Raw genomic sequence first — 26,617 nt, 5'->3', positions numbered from 1 at the left:
AACTGTCTGAATTGTCAGTTTACTATTTTAAAAATTGCGGGGAATCAGATTGCTATCTAACTGCTTCTGGAAGAGTGGAGGATTTTTAGTTTATCTCTGCTGGCCAAGGAAGCTGATAGAAATTGTAGGTTCTTCCGTGGTCTGGTCTCAAAGAGTGGTATGAGCCCCTTCTTGTTGGTTTGACAGGTAGATGCTAATGGAAGACAAACATTGAGATTTGTGAATCTTGCATTCGATTTGAGGCTGGAGGGTCGCATGCTCTAGTTGTTCGACTCCTGGTTTACACAGTAATTGTGAAGCTTTCCCTCTTGCTGCCTTTGTTGTTTGTGTTCTGTGAAGTTAATAAGATTTCAGGCTCTAGCTACTTTCTTGCTACTAAACTTAATGATATTTTTGGAGCTGTGGCCAGACTGCTTGAGCTCCTCAGTCTCATTTTATTTTATATTTTGTTTTGTTTTTTTTTTTTCATTTTACCCAACAGACCAGTTCTTCACCCCATTCTGGACTGCCCAAACAAGTCAGGATTAAAACTTCCCAGTCTGTGGGGGATGTGAACATACCCTATCAGCAGCCAGAACCCAGAAGTAGGCATCTGTCTGTCAGTGAGTATTTTTGCCACTTCTGCTTGTCTTTGTTTTGTGAAACCTATCTTTTGGGCAGTAGTGTTTATGGTATAGCTTTATGAAAGTCATGAGAAATTGAAAGGTTATTCTAGGACAAGGCGGTTCATATCCAACAGCTCTTAATATGTTTACAATAGAATGTTTCGAAGTTCCTTACTAAGTCGTTGAACAGCTGAGGAGCTGCTAAAGGGGATGTCCTAAAGCCAGATTCATTGAGGTTAGAAGTTTGGAAAGCTTACGTGAGTCCATTAAGCTTTTTATTTAGATTGGCAATTCCAGTTCATGAAACCTAGATTTGTTTGGGTTTTTTTTTTATGTTAGGCTTTGGAATCTGTCCTCACTCCTGTAATCAAGCATTTTACTAGTAGCATAGGAATTGCCACTGCATATCTAACCAGTGCCCTACAATATCGAGTTCCCGAACCTTTCACTCTCATGATTACCAGAAGAGTGGAGCACAAGGCTAATATCATAGGTGACTGGCACAGCTGCACAAAAGGTTATGAGAAAAGTCAGAGTAATATGTACTTTTGTCTCATTTCTTTTGTGTTGCTGTTAGCTTAGTGAACTCACAGTTAGTGGAAAGGTCCGTGTACGACTCCTGTAATTTTTATTACTTTGATCTCTGGTAGATTTGTCTGAGTCATCCCAACTTCTGTGTTATAACCCCCTGTATAACTATGCAGTACTATTCAAATCTGTTGTTGAAGGATGCTCAAAGCTGTTAACTTTTTCTATGAAAAACTAAAACGTCTGAAACTGCTTCAAAGACTTTCTGGTCAAAAAAAAAAAAAAGTTTGTGGTTTAGAATCTGGCTCCTTGGTGTGAAACTTAGTGAGCAGTGAAAGAGCAGGAAGAAGGTGAACAATAATAGGGATGTGCAGTATGAAGGCTAGAGCCTAAGATGGTGTTCTGTGCAAATGGTTTTTGCTTTAGAAGTGAGAAAAGCTAAATTTTGCTGGAAACAGCAGCAGAGGATGGCTGTGTTTGTTACAAACAGCTATTTTAGGGCTTGTCAGACCTAATCCTTCATATGACAGGTGCTGCAAATCACAAGGGCAGAATTAGGAGCTGGGAATGTCAGAGTTGTTTTGTTTCCGAGTTCCAAACCAGCTCCCTCTGTGGAAGAGGAGCGCTTCGATTTCGTTAACTGTGTAAACTTGAGCCATAATCATTACAGGATTTTAGATCAGTATTTGCAATGCAATTGGAGTGTCAAATAATAAATCCAATTAAACTAGAACAGTCTCCATATTGGAGGGGTCCAGAGCGGAGTGAGATTCACGCTGTTCTGACCAAAGGTAATTGGGAGAGGAAGCTCAGTAGAGAAGAAGTTGGGAGCTAGACCAGTAGTTCTCAATACTAGACTTGTCCAGCAAACCTTATTGTATCCTGCCTAGAGTCTGCTGATCCCCTTCTATACGATTTGCTTTTATGAAGTAGCAAACCAAAAAAGAAGTGCTGAAAGCTTGTGAAGCACGTAACTGAAACTGGGACAAAAAGGGGTTTCCCATCCTTTCTAGTTTGAACTTAATATGCATAAAAAGAGCAACATTCCTCGGTCCTATGGAGGCAGCGGTATCTATGCATGTCTAAACACCACATTTCTTTTTTCACAGACAGATTCAATGCCAAAAAAGTTTTATTTAAAAAAAAAATCTTTCTCCTTTACTGGCATTCTGAGGTATCCAAATAATGATGCCAAAGCTAACAGACTGTACCGAGTGTCTGTCATGGGTAAACTGTATAGTAATAAGGGGCCCCTTCTGTATCCCAGTTGTGCAGACTCTTTGCTCTTACCCCACCTTATGGATGCTTTCTGATTAGCCTGTCATTCTTCAATCAAGAAAGCATTGGTTTTATTTTCTGAACATGTCAGAGTACCAGACTATTAAATTATTAAGAGGTCCAGAAGAGTTCCTGTTCTGTCAGAGGTCTGATAGTAATTTGACAACAGCTCAGGCTTGAATCGATTCTTTCTTCCTTCTCTTCTCCTGTCTTTGATTTGGAAAAGGAATGTACCCCTGTTTCCTAGTGTTTCAGGCATAGAGACTTTCCTATTCATACCACGTCATGCAATGAAAGTTGAAAGCGGTGTTCCACAAAAGCTGTTTGCATGCAGGAGATGTATCCGTGTAGTTCCTGTCTTCTTAAGTGGACGGGCCTCAAGCCTGCTGTCACCAATTCAGAGGTTTGGAAGTAAAGATAACTTTTATTTAAAAAAAAAAAAAATTGTTAAGCATTCTGGCAGCGCCTGTGTTTTTTCCACTCACTTCCTTTGATATACATTGATTTAGTGCCGACTTCCTTTTCCTGCCCAGTGCTGGTGGCCCTTCCACAATAGTGGCTGGGCCGATGCCAGCAGGACTTGGGCTCCCTTTGGCCGGCCATGGCATTGCATCGGAAAGAGTGAAAGTGTGCTCCCGTGACTCAGTGCAGCCCCAAAGCACGCTCTCTTGTTTATCTCCACGCCAGTTGGCTTGTAATGTCACGTGAGCTCCGCAGAGCTGCTTGGAAAATCGGGTGGTAGCTGTAACCGCTAGATTTTTATATTTTTTTTGCATGTAGTTCACCCCCCATGCACTCTAAGCCGTGCCGGTGTTGGGTTTTTTTGTTTTTCCCCTTCTGCAGTCCTCTGAAAGGTGTGTGCACTGCTTTTCAGTTAGCTTCTGCCGATGTTTGCCATCACTCTTTATTACAATAATTTCTGTAGCAAATATTTTCCTTGGGAGAGTATTTGCTGATCTTAACCCATCTTTCACAGCACCTGAGTACACACAGTTAATTAGAGACAGCATCATAAAGAGCACAGCTTGGGAGCTGATCTTAAAATGCTGTCTCTGACTTCATGGGTGACCTTGAGTAGATTGGCTTGACCACAGTGTTTCTTGGAGCTCACAGTTTGACTTGGTGGGAGCTGCAGGTGGATAAGGTATTTTGTATCTTCCTGTTCCTGAAGTATCATCTTTGAGATCTGCACGGAAAAAACCAAATCCTAGGGGTGAGGTTTCTCTCAGTAGGTAGCACGGCAGAAACTCTTTAGGTAGTACTGTTAACAGATGAGTAAAATATTTTTGTCATCCTTTGGCCCCTAAACATACTCTTTGTCCATCTTTGTGTCTCATCTAAGTAACAGAAATTCCAGAACTGATTTCCATGTGGTTTTGCCCAAGCTAGTCATTCAGTTTCATTTTTCACTGAGTAAACCAGCAAGTTTGAGGTTATTTACAAAGGTAACAGTCTTCCCATGTGATACTGGAATTGCTTACTGTTGGTATAATTAGCTCAGCTGATGATGACTGGCAGGGCTAGGGCTGCCACTCGAGGTGAATGATACCAGTTGAGGCAAACTTCTAATTGCGACAGAAGATTGGTTGTCCTGACGCATGTTCTGTTTAGTGGAAATTAGCAGTGAAGGGAAGTTCATGCCCAAAATCCAAGGATTCCTGGGGCCTTCTGCCTTCCCTGAGGTACTGAAATTATGCTCAAAAGGAAAAGGTTAAGCAGAAAAGGTTGGAAATAAGCGACTGCTCTGTTAGAAGCTTCACCAATAATCTTGTAGCGGCTAAAATACCAGTACAGGTGCTCATCGAACGATCTGCTTTTTGACATGGCACCTCCTGGTTCCGTTTCTATCTAGACTGTAAGATTCGCTCCGAGCTGCTATGATCATAGAGGTCTAGTGTTCGGGGTGAATATTTGGAGTTTGTGTATATGCATGTGCAGTCTCATTTCAGTAAGCATAAATATCACAAGTGTCCTTCTCTCTGGCCCAGGTTCCCAGAACACAGGCCGAAGTTCACCACCTCCTGGGTACGTTCCAGAGAGGCAACAGCGCATTGCTCGGCAGGGTTCCTACACCAGCATAAATAGTGAAGGCGAATTCATCCCAGAAACCAATGAACAGTGTGTAAGTATGAGCGTTAGGGTGAAAATAAGTAAGTCCAGCTGTTAAGGAACACTCTGCTGCTCCCTGAACCCTCTTTTTCACTGCAGAATATTCACTAGCTGTAGTTGCATTACACCTACCAGTACTGCTTTGTTCATTTAAACTATGCCTCAAACGTGCTCGTGGATGCCTAAGTGCAAAGCCTGTATTGGACTGCCAGAAGCAGTCACCATGTGTCTTGGGCATTGTCTCTCCACCTCCGAATGAGCGGTTTTGGTGCGTGTAACACATGTATGCTCAGGTTTCCTATTACCGGGCTTGTGTCACCCTCTTGCATTTGAAATTGCGCTCTCCATTCAAAAATTAGGAAGCAAGGCCAAAGGGCGACTTGCAGGTGGAGGCAGCAATGCAGTAGCACCAGCAGAGACTCTGTTCCTGAAGTCAGCTGCGATCAAAACGTGGCACTAGGCTGACTTAAACTTTCATTTTTCACAGCAGAGTCCGTCAAAACCTAAAGCAGTGTCTCAAATTTGCGATGGCCTTAATAATTTCTGTGGGAGATAAAGGAAAAATGTACACCCCAAATAGCTTTAGACTCCCCTTTTCATCTGGACACCCTTCAGGCAAGCAGCAGCGGCCTCGGGTCCTCTTGCACAGCCTCTTTCGGGCATTAGACGGAACTGATGTTGCCCTGTGATTTCTTCTGTGTTGCAGATGCTGGACCCTTTAAGCAGTGCTGAAAACTCGGTGTCAGGAAGCTGTCAGTCCTTGGACAGGTCAGCAGACAGGTACAAATGTACAAGCTGGTAGGAACTTATGTGCTCAAGTTGAAGTGCCAGTTGTACTCAGGCAAAAGTCTGGTTTCCATCTCAGAAATTTTTTGGAGAGAAATAGGAACTTATTTCCTACCTATATCCCAATATATTTCCTAGAGAGAATTAACTATATCTTAAGGCTGTTTTATTTTCTGGAAAAAACATGCACCAACAAACTTGTGCTTCAATAGCTCTATGTTATAAATACAAAGTTCTAAAGCGTGCCGTCTGTGTGGAGCCTGGGCTCCGAGAACATCTGGCTGCAGGGTATTTAAATCTCTTTTAGACAAGGCTCTACTTGTTCATTGAAAAAAAAATAAAAAACTATTCTAAGGTTACAGAAATATATCATTACCCTAGATTCGTACGTGCTGCAAGATATAATATTAATTCCAAAGGTAAATAGAGGGGCTCTTCCTTTGAAGAGTGTGTCAGTCTGACGCTCGAGATCTTTTTTCTTCCCTTTGCTGTTGGTGTTGCTTGAGATGTTGGTGGGCAGCCGTAGGTCCTATTAACTTGAATAGCAACTGTGGCTTCCCAGCACCTGTAATATAGGGCTTCAGCGTGTTGTTAAGATTCCTCCAAGCTGATCCCTGTAGGTAGCGTATGCTTTTATGTCAAGCGCTTGAGGTTTGTTTTTGTAGCCATTCACTTGCTTCAGTTTATGGAGTCACAAGGAAGCACTTCCAGTTAATCTGTGTGTATGTATGCATTTGTTTAGTTGGCAGGGCATTGCTAATTTGTTATCTGTCCTTCTCTCCCCTTTCCCTGCCCTAAGTGGAGGAGGAGGGAAAAATAAAAAAGCCTTCCTGGTTATTCCTTGTAGGAGATTCATCATCTGGGGAAGCTGTTGTTCTTTGTGTAGCAGGAAAGGAATCTCGTTTGGGAGTCTGAAAGCTGTATCAGGCTTACTCTGTTTACGCTGGTTAACAAAAAAAGGGCAAATAACACGGCTTTGGCACAGACTGATTTTGTGTAGTCTCTTAAGAGATGTTCTTTAAGGTCTGCCGAACAAGGGGCCATACTTAGGCTTGCTCAAGGGGTCCTGCTTATTGGGGAGGAACGTGAGGGTTGTAAGCAACGTTTGTGTTCAGGCTCATCTGCTACTGGTAGAGAGGAAAGTGCACAGAATTTTTCATGAGAGGAGCTCTTACCCCTCATGGTAAATCACTGGGGGCAGTAGTCCCCATTCTCTGCTGCCCTGGGAGCAATGTGCTGCAAGCAGTACCCTGTTCTGTTCTTCCTCTTAGCCTTGGTTTTAACCTTCCGCTTCACGTGTCTGAAGGAAGCACTGGCTCTTATCCCACAGACTGGGGAACTGCTGAATAAATGTCACAAACTGAACAGAAAGGATGACTGCCCACTGGGAAATAGTCTGGCTAGCTGGGGCTTAGCCTGGCTTTAGCTTTGCAGATTTAGTGTGAAATTATTGCAGGGACACGGATTTGAGAATCACTGTTACTTAAAGTCCTTGTAGGTTTCACTCCAGTAGACAGCAAAACTTATTCTTGCCTTCTTTCTTTAATAGTCCTTCTTTTCGGAAGTCACGGATGTCAAGGGCACAAAGCTTTCCTGATAATAGACAGGACTTCTCAGGTATGTCAGTGTCCAATATAAAGATTATTTGATCCAGACATTTTCTGCTGTTTGCTGGCTACCCTCCATGCTTGCTGGGATTGTACAAATAGGAGAACCGGGGATATGGTGATTGAAAAGCTATGAAGTTATTTATTATCTCTTCCTAAAAAACCTGCTGTTACAGGAAAATTCTGTCATTAGTACATAGACTTTTGAAGGAGCCTCTCGTCTCTATTTGCATCTCGTTCCAGAGCGCGAGAATCAGATCTATGACAAAGCGGGGAAAGGTGGGACCTACCCTCGACGCTACAATGTCTCCATGCAACACAAAGACTACAACGATGGTGAGTTGGCTTCAGACCTTCGATTCCAGGCTTGAAAAACAAGATGAGGCAATGGCAACCTCCAGCAGTGTGCATAACTCCTAGTTGAAGAGTCTGGAAGTGCCTTGGTCTTTGCAGTTAGTGCTGGAGTTAATGCTGCCATGCGTGATGCCGCATTTTCATAGCAAGCCATGATGGCTGTTTGCAATTCTTTTTTTACTTTGCCCTTTCTGGGGAAATCCAGGCTGATCAGTGACTGCTAGTGTCGAGCAGTGGGCATAGTTATTAGCCTTGGTCATATACAGTGGGTTCCTACCTCGGGGATTCATTATGCTTTGCTAATTCGCAATGCAAACTTGCTTCTGGGTCTATAGCAGTGACTTAAAGAATCACATCTCTGCTCGTCAGATGGCTTTATGCAAAGTAATTTCTCAGAGTTTCATAAGAGGTGCGAGTTGTCATAATCTTTGTTTATGGGTTTTATGTGCAAGTCCAGGCTTGTTATCTAGAAAGTCATGTCTGTGTAGTTGTTAACAAGCCCCGGAGCCTGTGTGGTAGCCTGTAAACCAGATTTCTGCTTTGGAAGGCAGGCTTAGGTCTTGCACTGCTGCACTGAGGGCATTACAAAGTGTTCTCTCCCTTCTACTTTGGGAATGATCCAAAGCTTTACTGAACTTGAGCAGCATCAGCCCTGAGCTGTTATATTTTTGCATCTCGTCTGTTTGGCAGTAGATTCTGCTCCATGGGAACAGAGCAGAACACTTTTTTTTTTTTCTCTCCCTTCTCTTCATTGCTCAACCTCCAGCCATTACCTTCCACTTGTAAGCGTGCTATTTTGCTATTTTAAAAAAAACTACTTTTTTTCTCCAGGCCGGAGGACATTTCCCCGGATACGGCGTCACCAAGGGAATCTTTTCACCTTGGTCCCTTCAAGTCGTTCCTTAAGCACCAACGGAGAAAACCTGGGCCTGGCGTTGCAGTACCTCGACCCCCGGGGCCGCCTGCGGAGTGCCGACAGTGAAAATGCACTTGGTGTGCAGGAGAGGAACATTCCCACCAAATGTAAGCAGTCACCCTGGTGGTGATAACTGGGGAAAGGTCTCCTGGGGTTACCTGCAAGAAAGGCTTTTAGAGATGAACTCCAGACCCAGTATATTACCGTAGCTTGATTTTTTTTTTTAGCAAGCCATTCAAAACCACATAATTGCGTGTCTGTGTTGAGACCTGCGTTTTTGCAGGTCCTCTTTTTGTTCTAAGAATATGTAGTCTTGCACTGGGAGCTGGCCTTTCCTTTAGAAAGGATTGGAAATTCAGCGAAGAAGTTACAAAAACCCTGTAAGTTGATTGTGTCTAGATGATCTACAGGGTTCTTAAGAGTCAGACAAGCTTGTTTATTTTCTTGATACATTAACATTTGTAGTCAGGCTTGTGGATTACAGTTATTTTACTAGTTAAGGGCTGTATTTATTTCACTTGCTCTTTAGTAGAAAGATTTACCACTGTATTAATAGCATTCTTGAGTTGTTCTTTAGGGAACTTTATATTCTGAAAAAAAAGAAATGGAACATAAATCATTACTGATGAACTTCAGATAGCCCATGCAGTAATTTAGGGATCAAAATGAAGACATTAATGCAGCAGAGTAAGCAACGCACTAAAACACCAACTGGCAGTAAATCTGATTAAATTAGACATGGCAAAGCTAATCTCTCCGATCTTCTGTATTTTCACACTGTCCAGATGGCTGGTTCCTGTCTTTGTTTTTAGAGTTTCTTGTTAGATACAACATTATTGGATGCATTGCACTGCATGTGTCTGGTAGTGTCATTTTCAAAGTTAGAGCTAAAGAACTGGTCTTTGAGTAGTACGTTTTGGTATTAAGTGCAGTCTGGAAGATCGGGTTCAGGTGTTAATCTTTAGGTTGGGAGACTGCTGCTTGTGCAGTGTGCTCACCAGTGCAGTAGAGCAATGAGAACTCGTAATTCCCTGCTGGTGTAACCTTCAGCTGGGGTGTTGGAGGTGGCTGCTTTAGCTGGTTCTCATGTATATTTTTATTAGAGTCTGATTGTTCAGCAGGTAAAGAAGATACCTGTGCTGTGCTTACGTTACGGCCCTTACCTTATCAGTTTCTAGTAGGGAATTATGACTTCTAATTTTTCTGCTGTAGAGATAGCCTTGCAGTGAAATCCTTCTGGCGGGAGAAGGAACCCCAAACTAACCAATGGTTGGCAAAGAACTCGGAAATTATGTCCTTCAGGTTGTCCCAGAAGCTTAACAGTCATTCCCAGCTGAGTGGGACTGATGTAGTAGGGCTGATCCAGCTCTTCTTCATCTGATGCATGTAGAAACTACATAGGTAGTTGGGTTGGAAGATGCTGTTTAATTGCTGCCCCGTCTCTTAAGACAGTGATGTAGAATCCACTCTGCTGGTGGACTGAAATTTCATCAACTTCATTGAATAACTTGTCTATAGTATATCTTTGCAAAGTGTCTCTCAGCTTTGTCGTAATGGGACACCGGTCAGCAGGTCCTGAGAGTCTGAATGGTTGGATTCTGTTAAGAGTTCTGCGCTGACTCCCTTGTATTGGGAGAGTGCCTCATGTCTGCTTCTTTGCAAAATACCTGTTTCAGTCCCAGTATGATGGGGATCGATCTTTGAAAAAATCACTGTTATCTTTAAATAACATAATGAAAAGAGAAATTGTTACTGTTCTTTTTTAGCTCCGAGTGCTCCAATAAATTGGCGACGAGGAAAGCTGCTGGGCCAGGGTGCCTTTGGTCGTGTGTATTTATGCTATGATGTGGACACGGGCAGAGAGCTTGCAGCTAAGCAGGTTCAGTTTGACCCAGAGAGTCCTGAAACAAGCAAGGTAATTCTCATCGCAGCTTCTAAAATTCATTATGCAGACTTTGAGATCCTGTAAAGTGCCTGTATCTGTCTGTCCTCGAAAGCTACTATCTTATTTAGTTTGTACTAGGGTTTCAAGTCATGTGAAGAGGAATGAGAGTCATGTAAAAAAATTACTTTTCCGTATTAGTAACTTCAGCTTGAAACTAAAATCCATTTTCTGGCTTCATTTTTGGCTCTCCCTTCTCAGCTTTTTGGTTTGTTGCCAGGTTACTTGAGGAATACTAGACTGCCCTGTGTTGCTGGTTAGACATGGATGTGAATGAAACTAAACCCAGAAAGAGTAGAACTTTTTTCTTTTTTAAACAAAAAAAGCTGCATGCACTTGCAAAACCCACTGTCTGGGCTTATATGGTAGGTCCTGTATCAAGTGTATTAATTGCTGGTTTCTGCTTCTGAATTCTCCCCTTTCCTCAAAACAAACGGAACTGTGGTGTGTAAATTAATCAAGAATGGTGATGTAACAACACATTAGAAATGGTGGAGATGGGAAGGGGCACCTGGAAATCATAGGTTAGCACACGACTTCCTGCACAATGGATGCAGCTGGAATGGCTGTCGGGTTCTTTGCTGGTGTTCATCAATGTACCAGTATCCCAATATTGAACAAATTCGCTTTGAGCTGGAATAACTGATCTGTGAAGATTTAATTATTCTGATTTTTATATGGCATGTGGGTGCCAAGATAAGTCCTAACTTGGTAAGTTCTAAGGTCTACCGTGTCTCTGTTGTAAATCAGAGGGTAACTCTGAGCAAAGGAAGAACAGGGTGGAAGGTATTTTGAAGGTACTGAAAATCTAAACCTTAAACTATCAGTTGGCCCAATTAGGCGACTTCCTCTGGTTCCGTGCAGCCAGGTCCTTGCTCTTGAAGAGCTGCCTCCTCTCCCAAAGCGAGAGAAGCGAACCTGGCGCCTTCCAGTGCAGGAGTGGCGAGAGTTAAGGAAAGAGTTGAGTGGGACTAATTTTGGGGAAACCATCATTCCTTGTTCCAGAAATCCTCGTGCTCCCGTACCTTTGATGTTCAGCCTGTTCATTCCCTGGATTCAGCAAGAACCTGATACTGCTCCTGGGCAACAAACATCTCTGATTCAGTCTGAAATTGTTGGATAGCCTTTTTGCCTTTGCACTATGATACCCTGTTGTCTGTGGCAGGAGTAAAGCAGAGAATTGGTTTCATGTGCATAGCTGCAGATTCTTTGAAGTAGGTAAGAGAGGAAGTCGTTCCTACGGTTGATTCGAGTAAAATCATCGCTGTGACTCAGAACAGGACTGGGTGACAAAAGAAGTTTAGGGGCTCTTAGCACCTGTACTCTTGCTCCCTAATGGGTTGAGACTACCACAGAAAGGTTCCTAGCAATTCTGTAACTGTGTATTCAGAGCTTTTTCATCATTGAAATTAACGCTCACTGCCCTCAGCTTAGTGCTGAGAAGTAAGGTTATGTCTGTGTTGTGCGTGAAGAATGGTGTAACCTGCTGGGCTAAAGCTGTTCAGCTGACAGAATTGAGACAAGAAACAAAGTTTTTCTGGTACTAAATCCATATATGACACTGCAGGTGTTCTAACTATCAAAGCTTCTGCACCAATACTTACCTGCTTATTATACAGTAAGGATTAATGCAAAGCACTGGTAATGTTGGCCTTTCCCAAGAGGTGGGTGAGCCAATGCCATGGATTAGACTTCTTCAGCGTAGTAGTGGCCTCACCCTTCCAGTGACATGGACACATTTATTAGGATGGAGTATTTCCTGGGGCTGGAACCTTATTTTCTCCTTCAACATCCATAGGAAGTGAGTGCCCTGGAGTGTGAAATTCAGCTGCTGAAGAATCTCCAGCACGAACGTATCGTTCAGTATTACGGCTGCTTACGGGATCGAGCAGAGAAGACCTTGACCATCTTCATGGAGTACATGCCAGGGGTAAGAGCTGACGTGAGCAGCACAGTCACAGATCATAAAGGGAGGTGGGTGGTTTTGGTAGTTGGTTTATTAGTTGCTGTAATTACCCTAACTATGTAATCCACCTTACACCCTCTTAGGTATGCCCCTTTCTCATACTGGCTTTATAATGCCACCGCTTTCTTTTTATTGATGCCCAAACCACCTCTTTGGGTTTTTTTCTTAGTGTCTTGTACTTGAAATACTTTCTCTTCATTAGTCACTAACACCACTTCTTTTCTTCAGTCTAAATGCGTTCTAACGAAATACTTCAGAGGACTTGGGCCAACTTGTAAGTCGGGCTAACTAAATTAGCAGAGTCATATCGTACAGCAAATTAGGCTTAAACTGACCCTGCAAGACTGTTGACCCAGGTCAGTCTGCTGAACTATTTTATTGCTTGTCTTCACAAGCAGTTGTACCAGCACAGCTCGAGGATGGAGGAAGCAGACAGAACCTCCTTAAGCTGTTTTTGCCATAAAGCGTGTCCTTGCTTTTCTTAAAAGGGCTTCGTAGGGCAAGATGCTCTGAGCGCCTCACAAAAAGGCTTTAGAAGAGGCCAGAATTCACTACTGTGCCGGTTGGGCGTATAACACAGTCACAGCTCATGGGAGTTGAATGGAGACAGCAAGATTTGTGTGTTTGTCCTTTCTTTGCCAACCCCTTCTGTTTGCTTTTGGTGCAGGGGTCAGTGAAAGACCAGCTGAAGGCGTATGGTGCTCTCACGGAAAACGTAACCCGGAAATACACTCGCCAGATTCTCGAGGGAGTCTCGTACCTTCACAGCAACATGATTGTGCACAGGGACATAAAGGGTGAGATCGGCTGGTGATTTATGCGTATACCATGAGCTACAGGAACTCTGAAAAAAGAAACCAAGTGTTGAGAATGCAGTATCCTGTCTGGGGCTTCTGAACATTGCTTTGCTCAGTTGTCCCCTTTTGGTCGTATATCCTTGGGCAGGCTTTAGGGAAGGCTGTGTTCTGGGTTGGGTAAGGGAAGTTGGGCTGTTCTCTCTACAGGAGCTGAGAGCGTGGCAGTTGGTTGTAGTAAGGAAGACTGGAAGCCTCTAATTCTTAGGAATGCTCCTCATCTTCTTCTCACGCCCCAGCAAAATGAGGATGAGTTGCCATCTGACTTTCACTGCCCCCATAAGGCACACTCATTTCCTTGTGGATTCCCTTCTGATTTCCTCTCTGCTTGGCCAAAGTACCACTGGTAGGCATACCAATTGCCATAGGAGCTCTGTGCCTGCTCTTGACAGTCCTGCTTGCCTCAGGCTCTTGTGACTGGACTGTCCTGCCTCCTCTGTGTAAGAAACCTCTAATCTTCCATGTAGAGCCTCTGGGATCAGTCCTTAATCTTCCTTTTCCCAATATAACCCCATGGAGCCAGCCAGTCTCCTTAAGAGTTAATGTCAACAGTTGTGGCAGACACCACACGAATTTTTCTGTGCTCTAGAGGGACCAGGAGGGTTGCTTGCTGCAGGAAAAATATCCTCTTGTTCCTGGCTATAAATCTTCACTGCATCCCCCTCTAGGCTGGCAAAGGGAAATGAGCTGCTGATTCTTGAATAACACCTTGTCTGCTGCTCACGTGGTGCTCTTTACCAAATGATTTCCTCCCTGCTGGGCTGTTCACTAGTTTGCACCCATCTAAGCCAAACTGTTAACTTGCCTCCAGGGTGCTGGGTGGACAGACTTGTTATTCCGAATTCAGCTCTTCCAGTGGGGAAGTGAAGTGATAAAGCTATCTCCCAGCACAAGTGCATTTTGTTTGAGGGCAGGAGTTCACATAGGTACATACCAGATAATGGCAACACAGGGTTCTTGATCTTATTGCGGCTTTGGAGGAAGAATTGGTTTTGATGTCTAAGCCTTAGTTAAGCTTAGCTAAGATCTCAAGTTTGCTCTTTTCCCTTATGCTTCATGTTCAGGACCTCTGACCAAGTAAAGTGGAGATTGACTTGTTTATTATAGGAGTTCAAAGAGGTTTAATTAGCTACATCTGTTACCCAGCTGACCAGAAAGCAATGGTTATGCTCACCAAAGCAGCATCCCAACAAAATCCTTTTCTACACAGCTATGTACTGTGCGAGCCATTGGCCTGGGGGCCCTGCATAGGCTGTCTGAGCTGTTTATGGGCAGTGTAACAATGACGGTGCTGACTCAGCGCTCATTTCCCTTCCCCCTTCACTTCCTTGTGTTTTTCCCCTGAAGTTTTTCCCATTTGCAGCCATTAGCAATTGGCTTGTCTACAGCCTGAAATACAGAAATGATGTTGAGCAGGTCACCTGAGGCTTAGTGGGGAAAAAGCCATACCGTGAGCATGGGTATTTCTGGGTTGGATATCAACTCTGTAGGCTGCGGATCCAACAGCTGCATTGCATGAAAACAGCTGTCTCAATTCTTTGGTTTTTTGTCCAGGAGCCAATATTCTCCGTGACTCTGCTGGGAATGTGAAGCTTGGGGACTTTGGGGCCAGCAAACGGCTGCAGACAATCTGTATGTCTGGAACAGGCATCCGCTCTGTCACTGGCACGCCATATTGGATGAGCCCAGAGGTGATCAGCGGAGAAGGCTATGGAAGAAAAGCAGACGTATGGTGAGGCTTTAACTTTCTGTCCATAGATCAATTTACAGCTTTTCTGGAGCAAGATAAAACATACACATTCTGTCGTCCTTATATCTGGACCAAAAGTTTAAGGTGAACTGAAGTAGTTGATTTGAACTCAAGACATGATCTGCTGCAGGCTGTGCTTTGCAATGTCAACACACAACTGCTCGTTTAGTCTTTCAGGAACAATTTCCACTCATTCCTCCCTCAAACTGATAACCGATTTTCTGTTTTCTGACTTTTTCTGGTGTGAGGTTTCCATCCTTTTTATATCCCTCATAAGAGAGAATGGGGGTTGTTTAGGGACCGTCCATTCGTTTTGTTATAAAGTGAGAGGTATGCTTATAACACCATGGAAATGAAAGGGATATAATTTCGGTATGTTGACAAAGCTTTAAAGGAAAGATGTCCAAACCTGGAATAACACAAAAGATACACAGGTCAGATCAGGGGTGATCTGCAGTTTACATGAATGGAAACTGCAGCCAGCCTGCTGTTGGCATAGCCGAGAAACAGCCCCTATCGAAAGGAAAAAGCAAAATGGTCCTGTGTCAAAATGTTGGTTTTGGAGGCCTTAAAAAGGTGAGATTATAAAGCTAAACTAAATGACGGAGACAAAAGGTATGTTTGTCTCTCTGCGGTAAAGCGAGGCCTGTGCTGTTTCCTCTACAAGCAGGGGGTGGAAACAGAGCTGAAATTTGTCTCGTCGGCAAAGAGTTAAGTTCTGCAGACTCTCCCAGTTGGGATGCTTGGGGAGAGAATGGAGCACGTGCCCTTCCCCCTGGGTTGATGCAGTTGTGGATTTCCTCTTGGTGCTGACATGGGTCCATTCCCATCAAAGAGACGCTGCCGTTGGCTGGGCTCCAGTTCCTACAATCCCAATCATTATTTAGGGGGGTCAGAATTTTCCAGTGCAGCGTTAGTCCGTTAGTCCCAGGGTGGATGCGTATGGCCGAGAGGCTCAAAGACGTAACAAATCTGGCCACCTGGCTTTCCGCCACTGCTGCAGGCCCCTCTCCAATTTTCTTTTTCCTAAATAGCAGAAAATGTGAGCTATTTGTTATTGCTGGAGTGACTTGACATGAAAAACATTCCTGCTGTTTGCTGAATATCTTAAAGAAACCGGATCTGCTTAAACGGTATAAATCAGTCTAAACAATAATATATCCCTGCTTGGTCTTGAGCAAACCCCCAGCACTTCAGCACACATGGTTTGCATTTTCTGTACTCTCTTCTAGTAAGTCTTAAATGGCTGGAAACCAGTGTAAAATTTTCACGTTGGATTTTAAACCTTGTCAAAAAGTCATTTCTTGCATATTCACTGGATTTAATTCCTTTCCTTCCTTGTCTTGGCAACTGATGCAAGTCTGCCTCTGCAAATGTCTTTCCTTTGCTTTTCACTTCAAAAGAGGGTTTAGTTTAAAGGTGGAAGAGGCAGTTTTGCCTTTTTCATGGAACGATGCGATCAAAACACGGGACTGGATATTAGAAGTTCACTAACTGCTTTTGCTTAATCTGTGGCCTGGAGGAAGCAATTAATCCTTTTTGCACAAAACCCAGTTGCTGCAGTACTACAGAAACTCATCTTCCCTGTGAAAGCATTGGTGTCACGCTCACTTCAAAAGGTGGCTGAGCCATGTCCGTCCCCATAATCGCGTTCTTGCCTTGAATTAGCCTGTAGAGCCCCATTAACTTTACTGGGAGTTTTGCCTTAACGTAATGAAGCATCTGCTTACTGGCGTTTTAACTAACTGCCTCATCAGTTTGGCACTGTTAAGACTTTAATTATTTTTTGACTGTCTGTGACGCTTAGTTTCTTGTGAAGTGGAGATGTTAGAGGGGTTTTTTTCCCCCACGTGGGCATTCTGAGGCTGTGCACTGAAAAAAGATTTTGCCGAAATGGCTTTGTGGGGTCAACCAGCTCTGATTGACTGGTTGAAAAGTACTGGTGCCCTGCAACTCAGCAAGTGCCTTTGAAATACAGCAGCGGCAGCAGCACCCGAAGTATCACTGAGGTCAAACGGTGCCTCCAGGGACCTCTCGTGTGCACTTCTTGTCCCCTGTCCTTAATGCAAACGTGTACCGAGAGCAGAATTTGAGCAAAGGCGAGCTGGACAGATGGCACTTCACAGTTCTCGGCGCAGCGAGAACCACGGTGGAACGCAGCCTCCCTGTCTCAGCGTTTACTGCAAGCCTGACGGGAGTAAAAGCAGCGACATTGGCAGGTCTGGCTCAGAATCCGTGCACACGTGGGGCTTGCTGAGCACAAAGCCATTTTATAGCTGTTTTCGGAGCAGAGCTGTGCCTCGCGGTTGGCTGCTTGGAAGTTCTCTCTGAACACTGTGCATTATTGTGTGAGTCAATTCTCACTTTGGTTTGTTGGTTGGGTTGTTTTATTCATTTATTCTCCTGTCTGCTTTTCCAGGAGCCTCGGTTGTACTGTTGTGGAAATGCTGACAGAGAAACCGCCCTGGGCAGAGTACGAAGCCATGGCAGCCATTTTCAAAATCGCCACCCAACCAACCAACCCCCAGCTCCCCTCTCACATATCAGAACATTGCCGGGACTTTCTAAAGCAGATCTTTGTGGAAGCCAGGCACAGACCCTCTGCTGAAGAGCTGCTCAGACATCAGTTTGCACAGCTCCAGTACTGAATTACCTCCCTTGCTAGCAGCTCCTGCTGGGCTTTCGGTGCCCCGTCTGGTCTAGTTGCAACTGCCCGTTGTGGTGCTGCATCTTCAAAATGCCAACTCAGCTGTCCTAGTCCTTTGGGGAAGTTGTGCCAAGGAACCTAGGGTCTGCTCTTGTGCCTGATACCTTTGTTTGCTGGACTAATGTTCATTCTACCGACCGCTGTCCAAACAGAGCTGCATTTTTGCCCTCGTTACCTGGATGTGAAATTGCAGCTGGCTGCATGTTTTCTGCAGGCCCAAGAACGGGCATCTAAGAAGTGTCTCACTGGTTGAACATCGAAGAAATCTTGAACCAAAACGGCAACTGGAAGAGCTACGCTCTTCGGAACAGAAACGTGCAACGGCTGTCCAGACCAGCTCTCGACGTGTGGGTCACTGGTTTCCAGACTGCTGGGGCTTTAAGAGGCATCTATAGTACATGAATCCAGCAAAAAGCCATGTGTCATTGAGCATGCGCTCGCTATATGATTATATATTTTTCTTCTTAAGTATTCAGCATCTGAAAGTGTTCAGAAAATATTGATTCAAAAGTATGTGAATAGTGTTATTTTATAATGAAACAATGGATTTTGGGGCGGGGGGGAGGGAGGTCTTTCTAGCTAAATGTCAGGATAATCAGAGAGTTTCAGCAGAACGCAATCACTCCGGGGCCCGAGATAAGGGCTCTCCCACTGACGTTAGAAAATCCAGAGCTTGATTTCCAAGGCTTGATCTGTCCTAGCATTAAGACAGTCGGTTAGTTTGTGTCCTCGTAGCCAACAAATCTGTGCTCCTGCTTCATTTTCCCGGGCCTGCTGGCTCTTAAACAAAGCCCTTCTGGAAGGGAGTTCTGCGGAACAACTTTCTGTTGCACCGATCTTTTTGGCTGGTAACTACTTACCATCCCTTAAACCAAAGATAGTTCGTCTGGTGCCGAGGAATTTACTTCAGGAAAAGCTTATGTGTTTCTCTGAGGACCTGGCCTAATGGAAAATTGAATTTTTCACTGGGAGAATTGGCTGGACGCTAGTTTTATTTGTACACAGTAAGTTAGAACCAAGCTCAACCCTTCAGCGTGCGTGTTTCGTTTAACGGATGTGCAAGTGTTAATTTACGGTTTCCATAAAATATTAGGGCCCTATTTAAATAAGCTTTTGTACGAGTTAAGTCAAACAGTGAACCAGAGAGAACGTTTGTAACACTGGCACATTTCTAAAATGGACTGGAGATCCCCGTACAGGTACCAGCAAAACGCATCCGAGTGATTTTGCGTGTGAAAGGTACCGCATCGCTGAGAACTGGGTTCCTGATGGCTTGCTGGCCTCAAATCCTGTATGTTGACTGGGGGACGAATAGTCCTTATTTCACTCATAAAAAAAGCAGCAGTTTTTAAATGCTGGGGATTCATGGAGTAATTATAAGTTATCTGTGTGAAATGAAACTAAGACAAGCAAATGTATTATTAGCTAAAATACTGCTTTATAGAGCGACGCTAAAGGTGTTCTGCTCTTGTATTGGAAACCGTATTAAGGGTCCACATGCCTCCACTCTTCTTCTCCCCCCCTCACCCCCCCAAGAAAACTTGAAAATTGCTTTCATAATGCAGTAACAGCTTTAAGCGAATGCTTATAGCGGGAAAAGGCAAGTTTTAATGAAACCAAGCTCCTTGAACACATGATAAATAATGTGTTTGATTAAAACAAGGAAAAAAAAAAGAACCCTAAAAAAAAAACCCAAACAACCGAAAGCCCTGAAAGGTTTTAACAATCTGAAGTGTTGTTTCTGTGCCAGACTTGGAGCAATGTGTAATCGGTGAAGGCAAACTAGCGTTGGTTTCACTTTCAGGCTCTCCTGCGCTACGGCGAGGATGCACCGGTTCGGTTGCAGGCACTTAGGGCCATATCTTTTATGAAAGCCCTTGTTCCATAATTTATTTAATTCTAGTGAGAGCACTTCTATTGATCTTTTCCCAACCTGGAACTTGACTCCAAATTGTCAAGACACGTGGCCTGACTTCTGACCTGCACTTCACCGTTGCTCGCACCGAAGGGATGCGAGGGCACGACCCTACTGCGTGGGTTTAGGGAGCTTTTTACACCCCTTCGCGGTGGTGTAAGCGGCTGCGTATGCTGCAGAGGAATGCGGAAATCGTTCCTGTATTCTTGAGGACAGAAGTAGGGTGGTCAGCACTCCTGTGGGGCCTGGTAGCACCCTTCGAGCCTTGCAACTAGCACCTAAATATACCAAAGATTGGAATCTTTTATTCATCGCGCTCTACCCTGCAGGCGTACGGCAGCAAGCGAGAGCGCGGTGATCCCGTCTGCATGGGTTTCTCTCCACCCTCGGCTTGTCCTCACCAAATTGAGACCTTCTTTTCCTTGCTATCCTACACGTTGCGTTTTGGGAGAGAATAGGGCATGAGGAAACGGTGTAACTTTCAAATATTTCAAAGCAACTAAATCCTCAGGATCTGTTGTGGCTTTTACCTCATATGCGTCACGGAAGGCTGTTCCAGAGCAGAGCAAAGAGCATCGGGGGACTGATGGGCTCAGTCCTCTCCCCGCCAGAGCTTCTGGTCCTTCCCACCACCTATGCTGAAATGTGCCTACTCTGTGTATACACTTGTATTCCAGTCTGTATTAACAAAAGTAAATAGCAATTGTACAGTGACAGAGAACATGGGGGTGCCAGCTTGGACTTCTTGTATTCCAGTACCTGACCCAATGCCACCCGTTCGGCACAGGAACAAGCCAAAGCATTACTTGTATGTTTGGAGATGCACTTTTATGAATGTAGTTTATATCGCTCTTTTTTAGCTCTTTTTACATCATGTAAACGGTGATGCCTCATACTTTTTTTTTTTTATTTATATCGTAAAAGATCATATTTGGTGATTTTTATATATATCGACTTGACTGTTACGGGGTAGGGGGGAGGAAGGGAATAAATTTGACGCCTTTATGAATTTAAAAAGGAAAAAAAAGCAGCTGGTTTTGCAGAGAATTTGCTGATGGTTTATAACGAGTAGAGCCAAGCCAAAATGCGTTCTTTGTTTCCTCAAAGCCTTCTTGATTATGGAAAAGGAAGATCTGGATTCCTAAGTCCACTGCTACAGTGAATAAGCTCGGGGCCGACATACTGCAGTCTCTTAACACGGCCCTGGCAGCAAAAAAGCTTCAAGTGGACATAAATGTAATTATCTCTCTAAATTGAATTACATCTGGCCTTCTTATCCTGGCAGAATTTGGAAAAAAAAAAAACAAAACTGGGAATAAACTCACTTTGGGGAGAGCGGAGGAGGAGTGCCAGGCTAACAATAAGCTATTGTGTCCATTCCAAATGTCACTTTCTGGTTTCTGCTGTTCCTTCCAGGGAGAGATATATAGTGAATATTGAGTATTGGGATCCTCGACGGAAGGTGCTGCAGAAGTGGAGAATATCCTAGGTGAAGAAAAATATCTTACAGGAGTCTCGTTATCCTGAAACAGTTGAAACTGTGACCAGGAAAAGGTCTGGGATTCCCATCAGAGACTACCTTGGGGGAATGGGGGATCTGACTGTCCCTGAGCTTGTCAGGAAACAAACTGTCGGCATTTTGGTCTCGGTGTGACGATTCTGTGCATTCCAGGTTATTTGCTTGTTCTCCAGTAAACCTGATCTTTGCCTATTCTAGTGGCAGTAGATGGCAGCAATTTGGATATTATTTTTTTTTTCATATTTTTGGAGTAGTATTCCAAAGGACTTGAAGATACTCCAAACAGTTCCCATTGCCATTAATTACCAAAACAAATTGACTGAGAGGGAAATTGGTACCTGCTTGGGTGCCACGTGTTATTTCCAAGTGCCCAGAGAGCCCAGATAACTTGTGGAAACCTCAGTAAATATATCCGTCCCTGCTGTACGAGCTGTCTCTGGTAGGCAAAGGCCAAATCCTTAGAGCTGTACAGGGGGGCTGAATGAGATCCCAGTGATTGGTGCTTAGGTTAATAGCTGCTGGACGGAAAGGTTCTCTATATTTCAGTAGTTACAGTCCTGAGGCTGTCACCTTGGTACCTGCCCTTGGAGCTGGGGTTATTCAGTCTGTCTTTAATTTTCAGAAAAAATAAAAATAAAAATAAAAATAAAAAAAAAAAAAGGTGTCCTCTGTGGTTTAATGGAGTTTGGGCTTCAGGTCTTTAAACTCCAGCCTTGTTTAGGAACAAATCTCACTGAGCAGCTCTGAATTTCCCAGTTAGAAGAGGCAGATGTGCCTAAGGTGCAGCTCAGAAATGAAGAAAAGGACTATTGTCTGTCAGTACCTGTCTGACACAAACCGTGCAGAGCAGGGAGAAATTGCTTTAACCTGGATTGTGCAGAAGACCTTGAACCAGTAGTCTATATATACCGACCGGGGGCTTGCAGTGCAAAGCCAGGCCAATGTATCGTTTTATTTACAATAAAATTATCATTTATATGAAAGCCTTTTTGGTGGTGGTTTGCAGTGCAGTGTCTCTTGCTTCCTGTGTAAATGGTGCCTCGGGGTAAGTGGGTGAGAAGGATTAACTTCTAACCAAGGACCATAACCGAAGGAGGAAATTTTTCCTTTCAGGACTTTATTCTTGGGGACGGATGGAGAAGTGTCCTGTTCGGGAAGCGTTGCTGCTTGGATTGGGTAAGTGTGTGTCTTCTCCAAGGCTGCCTCTGAGGAAGGTCACATCCATCCATTTTCACTCTTCAAAGAGAGAGGTAGAATGGCTCCATCCCTTTCGTTAGTGTGTAAAAAACAGCACCGTCTCCGCTTCGCCTTGCAGGAGAGTAGCTAGACTGGTTTAGTGGCTCTTCGTGTGGAGATCTTACTGGTGGAGAGCAGGAGCTGAGGTTTGCATTTGGATTTTGCTGTTTTGGTGAGTACTTTATTCCAGGTCTTGGTCTGTAAATGCTCTTGATTCATCAGTGCTTAACAGGGTAAATGGTCATCAGGTGGGGAGAAGGCAGTTGGTAACAGGACCAGGAGGAGATGGTTAGTGTGATAACGTCTGATGTCCTGCTGTGTTTTGCTTCAGCTGGGGACTCTCTAGGGAGTACCCCAGAGTAGCGTGCTATGGGGGTAACTCCAGCTCCAGCTCGTGAAGCTCAAGCTCCTTGAAAATGTATTTATTCGAAGTACCTGGAAACAGTTAAGGGTTCCTGAATTGTTTCTCCTTTGAACGTGTTGTCATTTTAGAAAGCAAAAATTTGGAGAAGTGAGGACTTCTCTGGACTCAGACAAATGGGAGATACCACGAGCTCCCTTCCAGAACTGAAGCCTCCCAGCAGGAGTGGAGGAAACGGGGTAGTCTTGCGTTGAGCGTACTGAGGATCTGGGACAGGGTAAGCTTCGCTGTCCCGGAGTAGGGCACGGGAATGGGTAAGCACATTTCCAAATATTTTCAGGTTTTGTTTTTTTTCCAGTGTACTATCTTAGGAAAGGACAGAAATAGTGCTCCTATAAAATTCGTCTAAACTACTTGCTGAAATGCTCATTTTTTCCTGGGGCTGTTTCCTGGTCTGTTTATGCAGCTCTTGGCCTTCAGTGGCACAGTCGCTTAAGCAGTGGTTTGGATGCCACCGAGGTCCCTTGAGAGGTTGGTGTCCCCAGTCCCTAACCACAACCTTCCCTCTAATCGCCTTTTCCCAGGCCATGGTATAGCGAGTGGCTATGTCAGTTAAATACCGAAATATTTGTTAATGTCAAATATGAACAAATAAGAATAAAGGGGTTAACAAGCTGATGCAAGAGAAACCCCTGCACGTGAAACGCGTACACGCGTGGTGCTGTTGTGCTGTCCCACAACAGATGAGAACCAGACAACTGAAGTTGTCCCGGAACAAAAAACGTGTTGTGGAACCAGAAAGAACCACCTTTGGCTGCTTCCTGACACCCTCCTTGTGTGTGTGTGTTAGAACCTGAAAATCCCGCTTTTGCTGAAGGAGGAACTTCAAAATCCTCGGTGACCTCTCTGTGAGGGGTTCCTTCCCAAAGCTGATGCGTTCATTCTCCTTTCCAAATGTGGTAACATTTGCTTTACGAACATGAGATTCACACCGTAGGGCTGTACGGTGGCACGTTTTCTTCTCGACTCCCCTCCTACTTACCCCTCGCAAAGGTAAATAGCTCTACAGTAATTCTGCTTTCCTTAAATACGGAGTCTGCGGTCCTGATTTGGATCTTCATGCTGCCTGTCCGGGGGTGGTGGGTGGGCAGGGGCAGGGAGAGGGGACTGTCTGCAGGATTGGGCTGAAGGTGGAAACGAGCAGCCGCAACACATTGACCAACGCGCAAAAGAAATGCAGCTAAAAAGCTCTGTTACCTTTTTTTTTATTTCTGGTAATTCGTGTAACGTGCGTAGCGTGGCTCAGGGGAAGGTGAATTAAGGTATGTTTCCTCTCCAAATCCAGTTCTGAAGCAAATATAATTTAAAATCTCTAAAGAGGTTGGCTATACCGCACTACTGTGGCTCTTTCTATTAGGACAGTAAAGTCTAAACTAGGAACAATGTCTTCTGGATTTAATACTGCTTGGGTGTGGGTGTCTTGCGTTATATCCAGGAAATGTTGGCACGGTTAGCTGTCGTGTCACTTGTTCTTCTGATGCTGATCTCTGCCTAGTGCTCTGTGTCTTGTCCAAAACTGGACATCTGGATGGTATGGATGTATGTGGATTCTTACTGGTTTTTTTGGTTTGGTTTTTTTTTTCCTCAAAACCAGTTGTTATTACGTGAATCTGTTGGCTTGAATTTTTAGGCTCTGGAACATGTCCTTTCTTGAGCTGAAAGGCAGGTTGGTAATGGAAGACTCATGCTTGTGTAGAAATGCAGAAGAAAGCTGTGGTGTGTGCAATACAAATAAAGGTTATTTGTTGCTCCTCGGACATATTGCTGCTTCGGTGGCAGGACCAGGTCTGTGCGTTGGAGGAGAGGCAGCGCGGGTGGCAGCGTGCCGTTTTCTGTGCTCCGGGTTAAGGGCCGGTTTAAGCGCTTGGAGCAGCCGTTGATCCACCCTGGAACAGCCCTGGGGCTGCTGTGAAATCTGCCGTTCTTGAGCTCCCGCTGCGTCGCCTTGGAGCCCAGGAGAGCTGTAGCGTGCTCCGCTCTGGCTGCCGCTTTTGCTGCTTCTTTGACTCCTCCGCTGGGGATATTTTCCTCTGCACCAGCTTTCGCTGGGCTGGAGCAGCAGAAAGAAGCCCCAACAGGGACCACCAGGTCATGACTTGAAAGGAACTTTAAGTAGTCGATCTCAGCTGAGCGCAAGCTGCGTGCAGCATCCTCGAGTGGGGTGCGGGTGGTATCTGTCTCCCTGGCTCTTGCTTCGCTTGCCAGATGCTGCAGGCTTCTCTCTGAACCCAGCGGGTTCTGACAGCTTCTGTCTCCGCATCGCTCTGAACCGTCTTTGTCCCAGGCTGGCGTGGGGTGCCGCTGTGCGGTGCCGCTGCGCAGTGCGGCTCAGCCTCACCAGGGGGAGCGCAGGATGCTTCCCCCCGCGGCTCCGCGCTGGTGGCGGGCTTCTGGCCGCTCAGAAATTTCGAATTAAAAAAAAAAAAGCCGTAATAGCGATCGGCAGCTCTAGATGCTGAAAACCTGCGGTCCTCCTTCTCTTCACGGGTATTTATGTCGTTGAATCTTCCCCCAGCTGTGAGGTCTGAACATCCTGAATCCTGCTAACTCCATCCTTACGGATTGCCAGTTCAGCCTGCCGGTCAAGGGAGGCTGCTGGCAGCTGGAATGAGAAGAGACAGCCCTTGTGCTCAGAGATGGAGATCTGAAGCGAGGGTGTTGCAGTAAGAAGTCACCGTCTCTCCTCGGAAATAGGATTTTTGTGTGTGTCGCCCGAAAGGTACACTAAGGGTATGGGTGATTCAGAAAGGAGGGCTGCAGTCCCAGTGGAGATGAGACTGGCTCTCATCACAAAATCAGCTGGATTTTAGCTAAACATTAGGGACAAAGAGATAATGTTTGGGGCTTTTTTTTTTTTTTTTAATCTGTTTTACAGAAACCTCTCAGTCAGAGACATTTTAAGCTGAGGTTTCTGTAGTGTTGTTGCTTCTGGTGCGCCCTGGGAAAGCGTGCACTGTCATTTGTGCAGTGTACCGCCTTTGAAATGTATCGGGCAGATAAGATAAGCTCAAAGCATTTAAAAAAAAAAAAAAAAAAATCTTCCCACGTGTGTTACCACTAGGGTTTTCCTGTGTGCAGAGCCCGGCATGTTAATCAGGGAAGCAGGAGTTCGCCGTTGGCTGCTTTGTGTGCTGCAGCCATTCTGCGAAACGGAGCTGTATCGAACATCTCTCCCCCCGCCCCGGGAATCGGATACTCATCGGATTCGCTTCCCTCCCCTGAGATGTGGGGCCTGGGTCAGGTTGCTGCAGCCTGTTTCGGTAATATGTAGCCTGATGGTTGGTTCCTGCTCTCAAAATGAGAAAAACGGTCATACAGCAGGCTGGAGGTCTCACACCTCTCGTGCTTGCACATGCTCTCTCCATTTCGGCTACATCAACGAGAGTTTTCTGTGCACACGTTATAAGAAGGTAGAAAATGGTGAGTGCTACTGCCTTTAGACAAAAACCCAGATTTCAATTTTGGGGAGGGAAGGAGAGAAATGGAACATCATTGTTGTTCTTGCTTACTGTTCTCTTTTTAACCCAAAGCCCAACATTTAAAAAACTGGTGTTCGGTGGTTTTTTGTTTTTTTTTCCTCCCTCCCCTACCCCAAAATCATCTGATATAGTTAAAAATGCTTTCTGCCGAGGTGAGAGAATCGGGAAGCGAAGCCAGCGAGAAGCAGGAAGCGAAACCGAGGAGTCTGCTTTCATTTTCTAAGGCAGCCGAGGGAAGGAAGGGGCCACAACCTGAGCAGCATCACGAGACCCTGGCCGCAGAGCTGCGACCGCTTGCTTTCTGCTTTGTGACGGCGAGCGCGGCAGGGCGGCTCAGGAAGCGGCTTTCATCGTGGTGTGAACCCGTCGCCTGCGTGTTGGTGTGAGGAGTTGTCGGCAGCAGCTGCGTGATGGGGACGGTTAAAGCGCTTGGTGAGGCGCAGACTCACTTGGGAGCCTCGCCAGGGTCCCTGCGCGCGGTCCCCGCTGTGCTGGCAGTGGAAGTCCCCGGGTGGTCCCCACTGACAGACCTACCCTCTAACAAGCCCTTAATTAAAAAGGAGAAATAGCTCCTTTTCAGTTATGTCCGACGAGAGGGACATCAGGCTCCTGGGATCATCCAACACGTCTCTTCCCCGAGATCAG

General features: G+C 45.0%; 1 protein-coding gene across 1 annotated transcript in view; it reads left to right on the top strand.

Annotated features, from left to right (window-relative positions):
• The window catches only part of MAP3K3 (mitogen-activated protein kinase kinase kinase 3), a gene marked incomplete at its 5' end in the record, with an annotated part of 37,317 nt that extends 19,381 nt beyond the window's left edge, over window positions 1-17,936 (top strand). Inside the window, 11 exons of the mRNA XM_082495035.1 lie at window positions 482-602; window positions 4,400-4,533; window positions 5,227-5,288; window positions 6,856-6,923; window positions 7,157-7,249; window positions 8,099-8,290; window positions 9,950-10,098; window positions 11,924-12,055; window positions 12,759-12,888; window positions 14,500-14,677; window positions 17,115-17,936. Of these exons, the coding sequence (XP_082351161.1) occupies window positions 482-602; window positions 4,400-4,533; window positions 5,227-5,288; window positions 6,856-6,923; window positions 7,157-7,249; window positions 8,099-8,290; window positions 9,950-10,098; window positions 11,924-12,055; window positions 12,759-12,888; window positions 14,500-14,677; window positions 17,115-17,343 (1,488 nt within the window). The 3' untranslated portion in view covers window positions 17,344-17,936. The remainder of the gene's footprint in view (window positions 1-481; window positions 603-4,399; window positions 4,534-5,226; window positions 5,289-6,855; window positions 6,924-7,156; window positions 7,250-8,098; window positions 8,291-9,949; window positions 10,099-11,923; window positions 12,056-12,758; window positions 12,889-14,499; window positions 14,678-17,114) is intronic.
• Between the last annotated feature and the right edge of the window lie 8,681 nt (window positions 17,937-26,617).

Source organism: Vanellus vanellus (genome assembly GCF_965231255.1).
Source record: "Vanellus vanellus genome assembly, chromosome: 24".
Classification (NCBI taxonomy): domain Eukaryota; kingdom Metazoa; phylum Chordata; class Aves; order Charadriiformes; family Charadriidae; genus Vanellus; species Vanellus vanellus.
This window is presented reverse-complemented; position numbering and strand designations above follow the sequence as displayed.